This window comes from Malania oleifera, chromosome 7 (genome assembly GCF_029873635.1).
Source record: "Malania oleifera isolate guangnan ecotype guangnan chromosome 7, ASM2987363v1, whole genome shotgun sequence".
Classification (NCBI taxonomy): Eukaryota; Viridiplantae; Streptophyta; class Magnoliopsida; order Santalales; family Ximeniaceae; genus Malania; species Malania oleifera.
The window spans coordinates 40,074,797-40,092,644 of record NC_080423.1 but is presented as its reverse complement, the minus strand read 5'-3'; the positions used below and the strand labels follow the sequence as shown (position 1 = coordinate 40,092,644).

At 33.7% G+C, this 17,848-nt stretch overlaps 1 protein-coding gene across 2 annotated transcripts; it reads right to left on the bottom strand.

The window, feature by feature from the left end:
* Positions 1-1,176: 1,176 nt before the first annotated feature.
* On the bottom strand, positions 1,177-16,046 carry LOC131159793 (uncharacterized). 2 transcript variants are annotated; one of them, XM_058114964.1, is made up of 13 exons: positions 15,846-16,046; positions 15,373-15,508; positions 15,140-15,263; positions 14,417-14,492; positions 13,324-13,420; positions 10,711-10,813; positions 10,422-10,555; positions 9,327-9,504; positions 8,825-8,979; positions 2,708-2,917; positions 2,072-2,419; positions 1,845-1,971; positions 1,177-1,585 (listed from the first exon to the last, which is right to left on the bottom strand). In XM_058114964.1, the coding sequence occupies exons 2-13, from the start codon at positions 15,499-15,501 to the stop codon at positions 1,434-1,436; spliced, it is 1,833 nt and encodes a 610-aa protein (XP_057970947.1). In that variant the 5' UTR covers positions 15,502-15,508; positions 15,846-16,046; the 3' UTR covers positions 1,177-1,433. The 2 variants fall into 2 exon arrangements, with proteins under 2 accessions (XP_057970947.1, XP_057970948.1); XM_058114965.1 differs by lacking the exon at positions 15,846-16,046 and having other exon boundaries at positions 15,360-15,495.
* Positions 16,047-17,848: the final 1,802 nt, after the last annotated feature.

The following is a 17,848-nucleotide window of genomic DNA, read 5'->3' as shown; positions in this document are numbered from 1 at the left end:
TTAAAATCTCAAAAGTTCAATATTCAAAATCAGAATTTTCTTCAACAACAAATAGCGACAATGTTAAAATGATTTCAGAAAATTAATTTTATAAAGCCTAAAACTTTCCTTTAATTAATTAAGCAATATTAACTTTAGCTGTGATATAAAAATCAATATTCAACTTTGAACTTGTTAAACCAATCAACAATAACTAATATGTTCCTTGATTTCAAGTATGAAACAAAATCAGTATTTCAGAAACTTCCAATATGCAGCAAGTTCTTCAACAAATATACACACAGTTTATACTCAAAGATCCATTAATCTGGAAGTGGCCATGAGGCAAGTTGCTCTTGATGTGAGAATTAGGAGTAATATTTGTTAGGGGCTTGTCTTTTTTCTTTTGTAATCAGCTGTAATTATTTTATGTAAAGTTTATCTATTTCTTGCCAATAATAAATTTCAACTTACCTGATTTGAAAAAAAGTGCAAAAATAATTTGGACATGAAATATTAAAAAGGAGAAACAAGAGAAAAAAGAGCATGACACATATTGTTGACTACACAAGTGCTCTACATGAAAAAAAAAAAAAAAAAAAAAGTGAAGGATTCTTATTTTAATAGTAATACATTTAAATGATAAATAAAAAAATTGAGAAAAATAATAAACAACTAAAATTATAAATTAATCCCTATGTTATTTAACTGGAATCTATTTGAATCCCTATACTACTAATCAGTGTATTTTAAGCCTTGTATTGCTAATTTCATGCAACGATTATTCTAATTAAATTTAATAATGTTATTGAATCTCATTCACATATATAGTGTTAAATTAAAATTACACATTATATCATTGTATTAGAAGCCTAACATTTAAACAACTGAGAAAAAATAGTCGAAGAATTTGTATTCATTTAGTGATATTATTGGTTCTCAATTTAACTTTCTTTCATAATCCATATCCTTGGGAGCCAATGAACCCATATATATGACTGATTTAACTCCCACCATTTCATTCATAAATACCATTAAATTCCTGTCTGATCTCCTATTCTAATTATATCTAAAGATGTATTATAAAAAGATACCAGCCAAAAGCGTCGTCTCGGTTGGCTTGCTTGTGAAACAAAACCCACCACATGCACAAAACCAGAAATTAGTTGTCTTAACAAGATCACAAAATCATCAGCAGAAGAAAATAGGGTGAACATCTTCATCGCCATCACCATCATCATCATCATTATTATTATTTTCACATAAATACCCAATATCCAGGGGCAGGTTAGTGCAGATTACACAACATTGTGGCTTATGCATCGACACTATCAGGGGTTCCCCATAGGAAGGGACAAACTCTGCCTATAAAGACTTTAAAGCCGAGATGTTTAGGGGAGGGGTGGGTTGCTCAAGGATGAAGGTGAAGCTGCAAATGCAGACTGCATTGAAAATCAATGCCTGAAGTGTCTCACTTTCGTAAAAACAAGTGAAACCCCATATTTGTTACAGCAGTCTATGGCATCCCCATCTCTGATGCTCCCACCAGGCTCAGCAATAACACCAATCCCACTCTCACAAGCTTCTTCTACTGCATCTTTCCAGGCTGTTTTTAAACCCAAAAAAAGAAGAAGTGAATTTACAATCAGAGTATCATTTTAGAATTTTATTGTTTGGATCTAGTGCGTGTGTTTTGGTGCCATTCCCTCACCAACCCTGTATTTTATCCTACATTATACTTGGATCAAATCCCAATACTCACCAAATCTCTTTGCCTGAGCCCCATCAACACAAAAACTAAATCCCCAAGCGATCAACTAAATAGCCGACTATAAACTGCAATGATACTTGAAATTAGTACTTACCAAATGGAAAGAATGCATCACTAGCCAAAGCTGCTCCTCTGGCCTCGTCTCCTGCTTTCTTCAATGCTATCCTCAAGCTCTCTAGACGGTTTGGCTGCCCACTACCCATACCTAACATACAGTTATTCTGCCAGATAATGCCAACGATCAGAAATGCTTCTAATTGTCTTCATGCATCAGTCTCCAAAACAGTTGTTTATAATATAAAAGCATAATGTAAAACTGACCTTTGCTATTACAATTGCATTGCTCTTGACATGCTTTACACAGAGCCATGCAAACTCTGCATCATGGATTTCACTCTCACTTGGAGATTTATTAGAGACTACATCAAAGTGGATATCTTGGGGAGTTAAATCATCAGAATCTTGGGCTAGCCACCCCCCACCAACTTGTCTAAGCGAGAGCTTTCCTTTTTCATTCTTGTTTGCCTCAAGTATTCTTAAGGTCTTCGACTTTCCACGTAGAATCTCAAGCCCCTTGCTCGAATACTTCGGTGCAACCACAATCTCATAAAACATCCGAGTTTCACCATCTGTTGGGCTTCTAAACTCTCGTATTTCCTTAGCTAGATCCTTAAAATGCAGCAAATTGTGCACTCAGAACATTTCAAATGGGCAAGAGTCCAAGTTAGGCTGGTAAATTAGTACTTTTCCACTCCCACTTTAAAGGATGGGGAAGTGCTTCTGTTTTTGAAATTAAATAAAAGTTAAATTTGATATATTACACCTGTTTTGATGTACTGATAGCAGTAGTAATGCACAACTTGACATGGGGCGACAAGATTGGTCAACATACACACCAAAGAAGTTCATGCTAAAAAGGAATCCAATAGTTGATGTGAAAGCACCAATATAACATACCTCATCAACTTCTATGTTGAATGCTACAATACCACCAAATGCACTAACAGGATCAGCTTTCACAGCTAACCTATATGCTTCTAGGATATCATTGCGTGAAGCTACACCGCATGGATTTGTATGCTTCACGATTACACATGTAGAGTTTTTAAACTCAGAGACACAGTTCCAAGCTGCGTCAGCATCTAAATAGTTATTGTACGACATCTCCTGCACCAGTGGAAATTGACAGGATAACAATTGTCAGCATTGTAAAACTAAAATATAAAATAAAATAAAAGATAGTAGTTAAAGATATCTGATTCCAAAGAACTCCAGGATTAATCCACAGAAAATCAATAGAAGGGTGGTACAATATAATGAGCAATACCATAGGCAACCCTCTCTCAAAATGAGATCCGGTTATGATAGATTAGTCACAACTTTTAATATTTTAACATGCACTATAGGTAATAATAAGCTTTTTTCCTACAAAAACTAATAATATTTGTCTGGTGAATGATGCATTTTGACCACATTGCGCCATTTGACCAAAGTTCCAGGCACTGACAAATGCTACCAATCTCATGGTAAATGTTACCAAAGTTCAAAGGAAACAGCCTCCTGCATTAAAGCATAAGTAAGGCTGTGTACACTGAGCCAACCCTCCCCCTACCCCCCAGAAAGCAGGGAGCCTTGTGGCCTGGGGACGCCCTTATATATGCATACATATGTGTATATATATCCTGTAAGCTAATCACAGACTTGGAAGATAATTGCACAGCATATGAAAGAGCCCAATTTTTTTCAGTAGGAATATTTAGAAATTTTTTATATCACTACTAAACCTGTTTTGCTGTCAGGAGATGCTACTACTAATTCGCAGATTGACATCAATATTCAGGAGCAAAACCATAGGATACAGTCAGAGTTGGTGTCTGAAATTCAAAATATTCACAGAAAACAAACTTCATGGCCAATATGCACTTTACAAGGTATTGGCAACTTTTGAGGTGTCGCTGGACTTCCATTGTTCCAATCTCCATTACCTGAACATTTAACAATGAGTTTCCTCTCAATTTGGAAGCTAAATTGATTTTTTTTTTTTTTTTGGATCCCACTTTTGTTGCCTGCAACTTTTATTTTTTAATATATTATTGGTATAAGGCTATAAGCAATGATTAAAATTTACAGAACAGAATATTAACAAAAACAAAAGCAGCTTGACCATCTTCAATATACCAAAAAATATACACACTTAAGCCATAAATCTTCTTAGATTTAATGAAGGACGTTTCTTCTCCCCCAACATCTCTACTATTCTTTCTCTGGTGTCTCAAAAACAAACTGAAGGGACAAGTCTAATACCTTCATCTCTGTACAAATACTCACATAGTCACATCCATCCAGGCCCAAAACTTCTGAATACTGGAGCTCGTGACTGCCCAATATCCAACATCAAAAAAACCACTTCCACAATTCCTTGGTCCACCTATAATAAAGATGAATATGATAAACTGAATCAAACTCATCTTTACAGGGATAGCATCTGTTTTCCATTATCCTCCATCTTCTTTGAAGATCATCAAAGGTTAGGATCCTCCTCAAGCTGCTTCCAGAAGAAGGAATTAACTTTACCAGGATTTGCAACTTCCCAAACAATCTTCGAGGAGAAATTGACTCGCATCTCATTATGATAGGAGTTCCCCTTAAAATTGCACCCTAAAATGAGCCTCCTCTTGACACCATCCTCCCTTTGGAGAGAGAGTCTTCTAGTACAAATGAACTTGAGAAAGCCTCATCCTCCCAACATTGCACATGCTTTCAAAACTCACATTCCACACAAAACCTCCATAGTGGTCAACATGCAACAACTAATCAGTTCATCCTTTTCCTTAACCAGCCAAAAATGTCAGGGAAAAAAGATATTTGGGGCCATCCTCACACCACCCTGTCATGCCCAAAATTTAAATAAATAAGGAACTCAACTTTTCATAACCTACAGGCCACAATGAATGCCATGTAGCATTATGTTTTCCCACCCCTATCCACTTCCACAACCACACACCATCATCCCCTACCTTTTCTAGTAGCCCATCCATTCCCATCCAACTACTTTTCAGCCTTCACAATCCTCACAGCAGATTACGCTTCTCTACCACAAAGAATTATTCCAGTTCCCAATAAGGACTCTGTTAAATCAATTAAGGTGATTAATCCCAAACATCCTCTCATCACAGGTTGAACTGACACAAACTCATCTTTCCAGAGATTGGATCTGTTTACCATGATCTTCACTTCTTTGAAGACCCAAAAGTTAGAAACCATCCTTAAGCTGCTTCTGGGCATAGAAACTAACTTTACTAGGATTTGCAACTTTCCATATCTGTAAAAACACATCAAAGACCATCTTCTTCATCACATAAAGGAGAAAGTCCCGGAAGACATGATCATATGCCCTGTCCATAACATGCTTATATTTAAACAACCACTCTTTAATTGACTGTCAAACACCTCATCTATTACTACTATGCATGTGGAAGACTTCCTGCGTCCCCCCCCCCCCTAAAAAAAACAGTAAAATAGATTTAAACTAATAATATGCAATTAAGGCTGTAAACAAACTCCACTTGCAGAGCGTCAAATTTTTCATGTGTCTCTTCTTACCCTTCCCAACTGACTTGCCAAGAAGTCAATATAAAAACTGTATACCATGACATTTTAGGGGTTTCACATCTACCTCCTCAATAAAAGGTCCATCAAGGCAGCAAGCATGCTCGCCACCTATCCTATCAAACTCTATATCCCTTACAAAAATTTACAATCCTCTCACTCTAAATTAAGATCATGTAGAAGTTACAAATAGTCTTCATCTCCCCCACCTCTTCAAATATCTTCCCATCAATCTCCACATTGTTGAAAGTTATGCCTCATATGGGCATTAGCTAACCTATGAAAAATTTTGTATTCATGTATCAACCAAAAGGCCCCAGATTTCTAACTCAAAAGACATCTCCTTAAGCTAGATAAGGTCAAAGATGATATCTTTCTAAGCACCATCATTCTCTCATTCTACCACATACAGACAACCCTTAACCTCCTTCACGTCCAACAAATCGATTTCCTTCATTAACATCTATTTTATCATGCTCACATACTCATATCATTCATAATTATTCTGCCTCCTACTTCAGTCATCTCATCTTACAGAAAACATAAAATCAGCATATCATTACATGAAAGGTTGCGCCACCAGTCCCTCACCTTTTCCCCAAAATACTCTAGCCTAAGTCATATATTCTCTGCAAAAAGGGAAATGAGCCCCAATTAGCTCAACACGTCCAAAAAAATAGAGTGATAGTCTGAGACTGGTCTGCATATAAGCCTCTAGGCCACATATAAAGAAGTGTTCCCCCTTAACTGGACCAAGTAAAAGACCCCATTAAAAGCATAAGGTGAAAGAATATTCACATTAAAGACCTCTATAAACTCTCTCATGCAAGTATTCTCCAAGCACTCCACACTTTATCTTGCGCAATATATTAACGTCTCCAAGCACTCCACACTTTCTCCCATTAGTCACAGGCTATGTACCACCTTTTTTCTCACACTATAATGCATCTCCATAACATCTCTCCAATCTGTTCTTCCTCTAAACCATGAACACCAAAAAATATCCATAAAAAAACATTTACTGAGCCTTCACAAGACAATTTATTCAGATTTCCCCACAGAATTGTCAACCATGTACATCACTTAAAGTCTTTCCAAAGCATCACCGCGTGGTCAGCAGCACAATTTGCAGGCAAACTGATACAGTTCCCCTCCCCTCCCACCAGCACAAAGACTACTTGGTCTCTTTCCACTAGTCACAAGCTTTGTTTGTTGAAGGCAGATGAGATCCCTTTCCATTTCTAAAGCCTGAACCACAGCACCTTCCAGAAAAAATTCAGTCCATGAATGTTCCAGAAAAAGATTTGTAAAGGCTTCATAGCACACCCTGAGATGACTACAACCCCAGTACTGTTGTGGGTCAATAAAGTTCCAGCCTTCCAAATTCCCCTCACACCCATCGCTGATCCTTGCACAATTGGACTAGCTTCCACCAGCGTCCATGGTAACCAACAAGCATGTCCACTCTCCACTATTCAGGCCCCACAGTTGCAGCAGCGGGAGCTCAATTCACCTTCAAGCTGCATTCCACTCTAGGGGATCTAACTCAAGCTGTAAGTTGGTTACCAAGTGAGCTGCATGCTTAAAAGCAAACAGTGTTTTAAAATGCAAAAGTATAAGGTGATGCTTTTTATTCTAGATGAGGCGAGTCATACGCCTTCTAGGAATTTAGTTTTCATTTTAAAATATCTACTTAAATTTTATATATTACAAATAATATAATTTTATTAAATAAATTATGGAATCAGTTATATAAAATCCTAATACTTCAAATTCACTTTACTCCAGCTGTCTTTGCCCCATGTGTGTAAAGCCACAGCCATGTATCTGTCCAAGGAAACAAAATTAGTAATGTGTTATCTTCCCAGCAAGTAAAAAGGAATAAAAAAACAGCATTACTTTAAGATATGGAAGTTCCTACACATCTCTCATAACCCAAATTTCAGCCCTCATCTCTCTCATACTAGTGCTTTTAACACACATCATCTCAAAGAGAATCAAATGCAAAGGGCTCTTCGAGATCAAAACACAAGTGCAATCTCACACATAGGGCTTCTTTAAAGCAGATAAAGTGAGAGAGAGAGAGAGAGAGAGAGAGAGAGAGTTGGGGATTGGATAGGCTTGCCAAAGGGGGTTGAGAGAGGTTTTCAAAGAAGTTTCCAGTGTGCAAGCATCAATCTAAGAGTGAAGCGGGTGTTCCTTCTGCTCTGGAGAAAATGGAAAAAAAGGGGGGCTTTGGGCCCAAATATATATTTTTTTGGACAAGGCATGAAAGCTGTGTCTTTTTCTCTTGGCTGTACACCGAACAGAAAAAAGTATGCTTTTGGGACTTGTGTATTTTAAAAGGAGCCTTCTAATGTCTTAGGGCCATTGAAACATCTTTTAAAACATTGAACTCAAGTTATCAACATATCCAACTCGATCCACATATAAACCCTCGATGTTTTTATTTTCTAACTGATATGGGAAGGAGATTGAGCTACTTCACTATTCTAACATATTGAGGTGCTTCGTTGTTCGTAAAGTTCCTGAATATCCTTCCCACATCCAACACTGTCTTCTGTGTTGCAGGCCTATCAATTTACTTCCTGATTCAATACATACAACTTTTCAACCAGCGTCTCACAAAAAGCCCCATATAGACCAGTACCTTGCTTACAGCATGCACATACAATTGTATGTGTCGACAAACATCACTTTCCTCCGCACATGAAACAGAAAACCCTGATTTTTCTGATTTGCTACACTTCTCCTTCTGTGTTCCCTTTTCCATCCCTAAAGAATCTCACAGATTGTTGGTAAATTCAGAATACTGCATGTTCCATTGATGAAGACAAAATATGGAGAAGGTGTGTTGAAATAAATTAAAAAGATGGGTACACACACAATTCGTACTTGGGTAACATCCCCTCAATGCCTCTTTCAATATCATTTCTCTTTGATCAAAAAAAAAATGAAGTCCAGAGGTGCATTGAAGTTTGCAAATACTTGAAGGGTGGAAAGTATAGGTTGCCATAATTCTTAGAAAATGGGCAAAAAGTGCAATGGAAGGATGGTGAATCCTTCAAGTATAAAGATACACCAAAAAGAGGGAAATAACAAAGAAAAATCAGCTTAAGATGAATTATAAAGATACACATCTAAGAGAGCCTAGAAAATGAGGACAAAAAAGCAAACCAATCACAAAAGTGGGGGAAAATTGACTGCATGTTTGAACCATAAAAAACATCCATCAGGTGGAATGGTAGAAAGGCAGATGATACGTATCAAGCCCAGAGTTCCTTCAACTTAGTCACTCATGCTTCATGAAGTCAAACCAAAAAATAAAGGAGACTCCTGGAATAAAATAAACCACATGAACTAACATATCATGTGTTATATAACATATAATTCAATAATAACTGTACTGTGACCCGTGTGATGTGTCTAAATCATAAACGCAGGCCAATTAACTTGTCACCTGACCTTTCCATGATGTTGAGTAGCAGTTGCAATCCCACCAGCGTTAACCTCAGAAAGACTCTTATCAACATAAAATGCAGCATTTTGATGAGGATTTTCACCATAGCGAAGAGAATTTTTGAGTGTCAGAGGCACTGTCAAGCTGGGAGGGAATTTATCTTTCAACAAAGAAAAACCCATAACAATCATAATGAGGGCATTGAAATCACATCAAATGACATCATGTATCTTATTCTTAAAAAGTTTGATATGAATATGCTAATTTTTCAAATATTGATTTTTTTTCTCTCTTCTCCTACTATGAAATTAAACAGTCATCCAAGGATTACATGACAAGGTCTCTTTCTATTTTTTATCACCAATTGATCACTTCAATCATTTTAGATACAGATCCACTTTGCACAAAAACTGTGTGTTTAAATTGAATCATCTCAAAGCCATAGGGTTTTACACATATAAATCATAAGGTTGTATATAAATAAACAAACAAAAAGCAAAGGAATACCTCCCACTGTCTGCTTCCACAGCCACTCTGAAACTGCAGAATCATAAGAAGCAACATGTTGAAAAGCCTTCCAAGCCAACTTCCTGCGGAACTGCTGGTCATCCTGGTTTCCTTTAAGAAATTCTAGAAGTGCAGGATAGTCTTGTGAATCAACCACCACCAAGACATCATTGTGATTCTATGCAATATGAATGTACCAGATGGAATCAGAAACTACAAAAATTAGAATTTCATATGACAAACTTAAATAATAATCAAATACTCTAGTATTACATTCACATTTTCTTTCGTTAATGTTTTTTGATAAGCAGTTCCAGACATCCAGCCCATAAATATGCAACCTGTGCTTTCTTTTTATGTTTGTCAAAGGCTTTTTCCATCCCAAATTAAGGTTTAATGCCATAAGCCCATGCAATGTGCTTATAGCTCTAGAGTCTGGACTTGACTGGAAGCTGACAAAATGGAAAACATCTTACAATATTTATTGACAATTTGGCATAAGCCCCTGTCCAATCTCCCCAATGATAAAATAATTCAAATGATGGTTTTTTCAACTAGACCTCGTCAGCTACAAGCAGCTTGCCACAATAAAATGTTTCTACATCATCATAAGATGAGCTAAAAGCTTCATTGAGACACAACTGGATCCCCATACTAGGTGCGGATTAGAAATCCAGACCCTATTCAACTAATGACTTTCACAAAGATGATTTTCAGCAACCTAAAAAATAGCTTGTCAAATGACCTCAATGCCCTGATCAATTCTAGAGGCAGAAACCATTAAATACAATGCCACAGTTTTGATCTTTTGGAAATGTTGTGGAAAAGGAAAGGAGGATGATCTGACAATATAGTACTTTCTAAATTACTACAAAGACTAAAAAATGATAAGTTTTTTTCATCATTTTTTATTTACCGTCCCTCATTTTCTCCAATATCCAAATGGAGCTAAACAACAATTGCATTCACTTAGCTTTTAGTTCAGAGTTACACGTGCACAACCGAAGCATATATATGTCATACAAAAAAGAGAAACCCAGTGTAAATTTATGTATAATTTTATTCACAGCAAAATCAGTAAATGTAGATAATAACCTTTGCAGCGGCTCTGATCATTGCAGGGCCACCAATATCAATGTTTTCAATTCCATCCTCAAACTTGATTCCTCCAACAGAAGAAACTTTATCGTAAAATGGATACAGGTTCACCACCACCACATCAAACGTGCCTGTCACAGAACTGTTTTAGAGAAATGCACATCACAAAAGCATGCCTCAAAAGCGTATTAAAAAATGAAATAGTACAATAACTTCACTCACCTTCACTCACAACGTACAATGACATCACATTCTAGTTAATTCAAGAAATTGCAAGAGAACTTACCAATTCCATGCGTACTAAGAGCTTCCATGTGATGTTTCTTGTCCCTCCTAGCAAGAATACCTCCATGTATGCTGGGATGTAAAGTTTTTACACGACCATCAAGCTGTAGAACAAAATTAAATGAGCTTTTAAGGAACATGAACCACAGCTAATATCAAGAGCCACTAGGATATTCTTAGCCCCCATTTGGGAGCACTTAAAAAAAGTGCTTATGGCACTTGTCACTTAAAATAAAAACTTATACTAAAAAAAATTGGTGTTTGGTTTGTACTATAAAAAACACTTACTGCAAAAAGTGCTTTTCCAAAACCACTTCTCTTACAACTATTTAAGTGAATTTTGAGAAGCAATCTAAGATAGCTTTTTGGCCACTTATAAGTGGCACTGTTTATAAGTGAGGTCAATTTTGTAAATATAAGAAAATTTAGTGGTTATTTTATAATTTAAAAAATACATTAGAAGAAAATCATATATTATTTTGTTATATATAAGAAAATTTAGTGGCTATTTTATAATTGAAAAAATACATTAGAAGATAATCATATATTATTTTGTTATATATTATAACATATTAATTATTAATGAAACATAACTCAATTCCAGAATGAAGAAGAAGAATCATCTCTTAATTTAAATTAATATTAAAAATTATAAATTCTAATTTAATTAATAATATTATTTTAACATAAATTAATATGAGAATCATATGTTATAAATATAAATTAAGAACAAGATTACTGTTAATTAAAAAATAATATTATATTATTTTTACTCAATAAAAATATTTAAAAGTTAATTAAAATAAATTTAACATAATTATTAATTAAATTTTTATTTAAAAATTAATCATATATTATATTATTATGCATTATAACCTATTAATTATTAATAAAATATAATTAAATTTGAGAATGAATAAAAGAAACCATTTATAAATTTAAATTAATATTAAATAAACTAAAATTTTTAATTTAGTTATTAATACTATTTTTAACATAAATTAATGTGATAATCATATGTTATAAATATATATTAATAACAACATTATTGTTAATTAATAAATAATATTATATTGTTTTAGTTAATATAAAATATTTAAATTTTAATTAGAAAATCAATATAATTATCATTTAAATTTTTAATAATAAAAATATTAATATTTTTTTTTAAATATATTTAAAAATACATATTAGTTATTATAATGCAATTTTGGATTGAACAAGAGCTATTTATTAATTTAAATTAACATTAAAAAATTTAAAATTTTTAAATTTTATTAATAATATTATTTTTATCATAATTTAATATGATAGCAATATGTTATAAATATACATTAATAACAAGATTATTATTAATTAAAAATAATATTCTTATATTATATTTTTAATAGAAAATATTTAAACTTTAATTATAAATAAGTAAAATAATTATTAATGAATTTATTAATTAAAAAATTAATATTTGTAATTTAAAATATGCTTAAAAATAATCACATAGTACCCTACAATAAAAGTAAGTATCCAAATAACACTTCTTTAAAAACAATCAAACACCACTTAGAACTTTCAACACTTTTCCAACTCAACACTTAAAGAAGACATCAAGGTTTTTAACTTTGAATAATTACATTCATATCTAATTTCATAATGTGGCCCAATTAAACCAAAGGAATAACATAATTTCTAACACAAATACATTAACCAACAATAAAACAACAACATCAAACCAAGGTTGCTAAAATAGAGTGTCTAGTGTCTACGTTGGATTGATAAGGGTCTTGGAGATTATCACCGAATTAGATAAAGAATCCTGAAATTCTAGAAACTAAAAGATAACTAATAACTACTAATAATTTATGTGTTTAGTGTAAAATTTAAAATAAAATAAAAAAGGGTGTTCCCAAGCTACAAAGCTCCCCCTCTTTGCGAGGGCAAGGGGAGGGCCGTCGAAGTGTACAAAGCCTAAACCCTGCTTTTATGCAGAAAGGCTGTTTCCTTACACTCAAACCCGTGACCAACTAGTCAGAAAGGGGCAACCTATAATGCTAGGTTCCAAATACAGGGGAAAAAAAAGAGCAAAATAATAATTACTAGATGCACATAAGTATTGGATTCTAAAAAGATTTTAAATTTCAGAATTCTACAAATTGAAGTAATAGGCTCTAAAAACTATAAAAAAAATTTTAAAAAGAATAGATCTATTAGACAGATACAATTTTTATAAGAGATTCTAAAAATAACTGTAAGTATTTCTACAAAGTAAAATCCAACCCCCCCCCCCCCCCCGGGCGGCGGGGGGTTACACAAACAAATAGAGCTCCAATCACCAAACTCCTCAACCACACCTTCCACAGGAAATCCCCTTGCAAATCCCTGGTCTCTCCACTTCATAGGTCAGGATGTTAAAGAGGAGAAAAGGCAATTTTGAAGATTTGAAAGAGTGCTTTCAGTTAGGGCTACAAAAAAAATATTCTAGTATTTCAATTCAAGGAAAAATGCCCTCTCTATAAATGAATTATTAGGATGAAAATAAAAACTAAGCAAATATGGATGCTGTTAATTAGTCAACACTAAAGCAACCCAACCTAGGGAGGAACAAGAGAAAACAAGCTACCATTTCAGGAAAACAAGTAAGTTGCTCCACTTTAGTGACAGAAATTCCAGCATTCTCCAATGCAGATGCTGTTCCTCCAGTTGAAACAACTGTGTATCTGCAGGACGCAAAGAAGCATAGTTCTCAAAATCATAGGATTCTCAATTTGAATCATACAATTTGATTAAAATCACTAGACTATCAGCTCAAATCTAGAAGGTTAATCGATTTAAGCAAGAATGGACTACAAATCATATGATTCTTAATTTGAATCCTATGATTCTCGACTTGAATTTTACAATTCATAATTTAGTAAGCAACAGATCTGACCTAGATTCAATCATTCAATAGCCATAATTGGTTTCCAGTCAAACCCCCAACCATTTTAAAACCCAAATATTCACCATTTTGTAATGCAAAAAGGCCTTGAAACATTTTTTTCAAGGCCCCTTAGAATTAAAATAGACAAAATTCATTAACTGTTTTCTCTCCTTTGAATCATTTAAAAATTTTAGGGTTCCTAGACATGTTCTAACAAATTTGAAAATCTAGTAGAGTCTTCACTTGTCTGATCTCCTCAAGATAGTATATTTAGAAGCTAGAAATGTTCAGGTATTAAGATTTTTTAAGGATTTAATATTTCAAACATGAGCTAAGCCACTCAAGCTTCATTTGGGAATTGGAATTGACAAGGGGTTGAGGTCCATCCAATACTTTTAGCAAGATAAATCAATATTAATTTAAACTTTTGGTCCTGATGAGTAAGACTTAAGACCACATTATTACCAACAAAGAAATGACCTTGATAAAGGTCATCTGATGTCAATTGTCTACAGTATAGCATCCATATTCTCATACCTAGTATGCAATAAAACGACATGAAAACCAATTACATGGAATGAACATCTTTAGCATTGATCACCCGCACCTAAACACATTCTATGTTAGATCATAATGCTCAAGGTGATCTCAATGTTATGAGATAAAAATAAATATTCTACCAATCCAGGGTTGCTTCCAAGAAATTTAAAACATTGTTGTAAGTATAAATTCAGCATCTAATGCAATATCAAGTGCTTTCTAAAAAAATGTCTTAAAGGCTTCATAAATTCACCCCAAGTCTTGAAGTCCATTGCCAAGAAAAGTCAAATCCTTCTTGTCAGACAATGAGATTAGTGCCTGCTTGTTACCTGAATCAGAGCAGAATCATGTTTTAAAAAATAATATTAATAAAGGGAAGGAAATTTAAAAACAAAAAAACAAAAACAAAAAAAAACAAAAAAAAAAAGGCATATCATGAGGAATATTTCACTGTAACATTCTAGACAATAAATTTCTATATAAACAGGTTAAACAAAATACAACAAAGCGATTCAATATCCAAAGGACAACAAAATATGCTCTCTGGTCCGATCCTTATATGGGTACTGCAAAATGTTGCATGCATTAAGACTACCTCCTAGTAAATGTATTAACCACCCTCCCCCCATCCCCTCTCAACCCCAAGCAGGTAGAAAAATAAAAAATAAAAAAAAACATAAGATGTTGCACCAAGGACAATGAAGAAATTCAGTTTCATGAAGCATCCAATGCAACCTTATAATTTTGGATGGATTATGCCTTAAAGAATATGAAAGAAACCCTCAAAGAGCATATTGAGTATCAAGATTACTAACTCTGATTATTAATAAACGCAGTTTGCACAAGTCAATAACATAAGAATAAACATTACTCACTGCAAAACCTTGTGACTGATCCAGCATAAGCCATCATCATTACTTGTGCATATGCGTGCTCATATACATAAAAAAAAAAGTGTATAGAGAGAGAGTTGCACCAGAAATTGCATACTGAGCCTCAGCCTTAGTTGCAGAAAGAGTTTCTGACTCCGCCATGGCTTTAATTGGACAAAAATTTGATCTCGGTGATGATGCAACGGTGCACAAGAACGAGTTTGAAGGCTGAAAATCATAAATAGTGTAACAAAACAGACTGCAGAATCTAAAATATCAAAAAAATTAGAATCTTAGCAGAAACAATAAAAGTTAAGTTCTTACGGGATTGTATTACCAGCTGGGGCGAACAGAAAGTATTTTGAGAGTGAAAAACAGTGGACGGAAAGCGAGAATAAACTGGCTGCGGAGTGTTTTGGACAACGGCTACAGTGGCAGTAGCATTGACAGCAGAACCCAGCACCATGATATCACTGACCTCAAAGAAAATTTTTTAAAAAATGAAATACATAAGAACAAACGAACACCACTAAATGATATTATGACTGAGCAAAATCACTGGTACATTCGATCAAATAAATGGAAAATCCAGATTCCAGGCCCAAGCCACGGAGGAATCATTCACTCAGCCCAATCCAACACAAAACAATCTCTAACCCAACGCGAACTCCATTTTGGGAGCTCAGGTTCAGATTTGGCTATGACTAGTGTATGATGATGCGTTCATGCGTGCTTGAAATGTGGAGAAAGAATCAATGCACTCGAAGTACGGTCATCTCCCCATAAGAGAGAGAGAGAGAGAGAGAGAACCTGAGAGCTCAGAAGAAGCGGCGGCCACAATGGTGGACCGTGACGGCGGCAGCGGCGGACCGTCGTCTAGGGTTCAATCGAGAAAGGAGAGTTTTTAGTACAAAACAGTGTGTCCGGGTGCTAGTCCACTAGACCTCCGGGAGAAATGTAGCACTCAAATATCAAAATAAAGTCTTTTTTTTAAATAATAAGGAAGAAAATGAAAGCTTGTGCACTAATGCTAATCATTTATAAAATTTGAATTTGCATTTATGTATATTTACAAAAATAGTAATAATTTTAATATCCCTTGAAGTCTTAGATAGGACACAATTGGACAATTACTTCGATAAGTTTATCAGAGTCTTTATTTTTTTCAAAGAAATATAAATGTAGATATAGGATCTTGATTGCAATATTTTAAATATTAAATAAATTGAATTTATTTATCAAAATATAATTTAGAATATTACTTTCAACTTGCACAACCCTTATTAATTTTTTATATGAAAGTTAGTATACATATACGATCTTGAATGAAATGTCTTCGAACACAAAAACAAATCGTGAATCATAATTTAACACGCAAGTTAATTACTAAGAACCTCAAAATTATTTCATAAATTTTAAATTTTGAAATTCTAAAATATAAAAATAAAAACATTGAAGAGAAGTTTGAATGTTCATCTAAAGATGTAATGATATTCACTAATTAGAATTGATTAATAAATGTCACTATTAGCAACCTCTCCAATTCAAGATTTTATTTTAATATGGGTCCAATAATTTGTCTAAAGTTGTAAAGATATTAACAACTTGAATTTATTAATAAGTGTCATTAATGACAACCCGCCCAAGTCAAAATTTTGTTTTTAAATATAGACCCAAGAATTATGTTAAATGCTGCTAAATTTTCATCTAAAATGTGCAAAATATAATAGTTAGTTTTGCCCAAATTAGGGTTCTAAAAAAACGAAAATAAAAAAATGGGATGAAAATGAAACGTATTACAATACTAGAGTTGTTTGCATCTCGAATATGCGAACCAAGATGGGACCCCACTAAAAAGGGGACAGAGCTAGCTATATTGTTTGAGTTTTTTCCCTGATTATCTTTTTTTTTAAAATATATTAAATAATACCCTTTTCTGAAAAATATTTCACAGAATGATTCTGATGTAATCTCGCTACTCTAAGTAGTGAGATTTGCCACATGTTGACATTAAGCAAATCTCGCTACTCCATAGCGAGATTTGGTTGCCACGCGTCTTTGCGAAAATAGACCTCACATTTAAATCTTACTACTCCAAGTAGCGAGATTTTCTGTGCACCTTAATTAAATTTTTTTTCTAAATTATTTGAGTGAAGAATTAATTATTAATTTAAATTTTCACTTATATTTATAGTTTGTAATTTAGTTAAAAATATTTTTTATCAAAAAAAAATTAATATAATAGTCATACACTATAAATATACACTAATTATATTTAATTAAATAGGGAAATCTTTATATATTTTATTGAGTAGGAAATATTTAAATATTAACATGTTCCATTTGTTGCCACTATCTCTAGTACAAAGAGAGCCGATGATCCATCAATTTATCATATTGTTCCTTTTGATGAAGTTAAAATTTTAATTTCTGCATTTCTAGCATTTCATATTTTGTGTTTGTTCATTTATTATCCTCTCTCTCTCTGTTTCTATTCTGCTATTTTTTCCCTATAAATTCTAGCGTCATTTTTATTTTGCTGATATGGGTGTTTTGATTTTTTCTATTTTTTTTTTAAATTGGAATGATGAAGAGTAGAGAATAAAATGTTGATCATGAGGATAACTAAAAGATTGAGATATGCCTCCATTAATTTGGATTGTTAAAGGATTGGGATCATGGCTGCCTCCATTATTTTGTCTCTCCATGTGTCAACTAATATATTACTCATTAGACATTACTATAATTAATTTTGTTCCTTGGGAGTAGTTAGGTTGTGGGATGACCGTCTATATGGCTTATAAGATGAACAG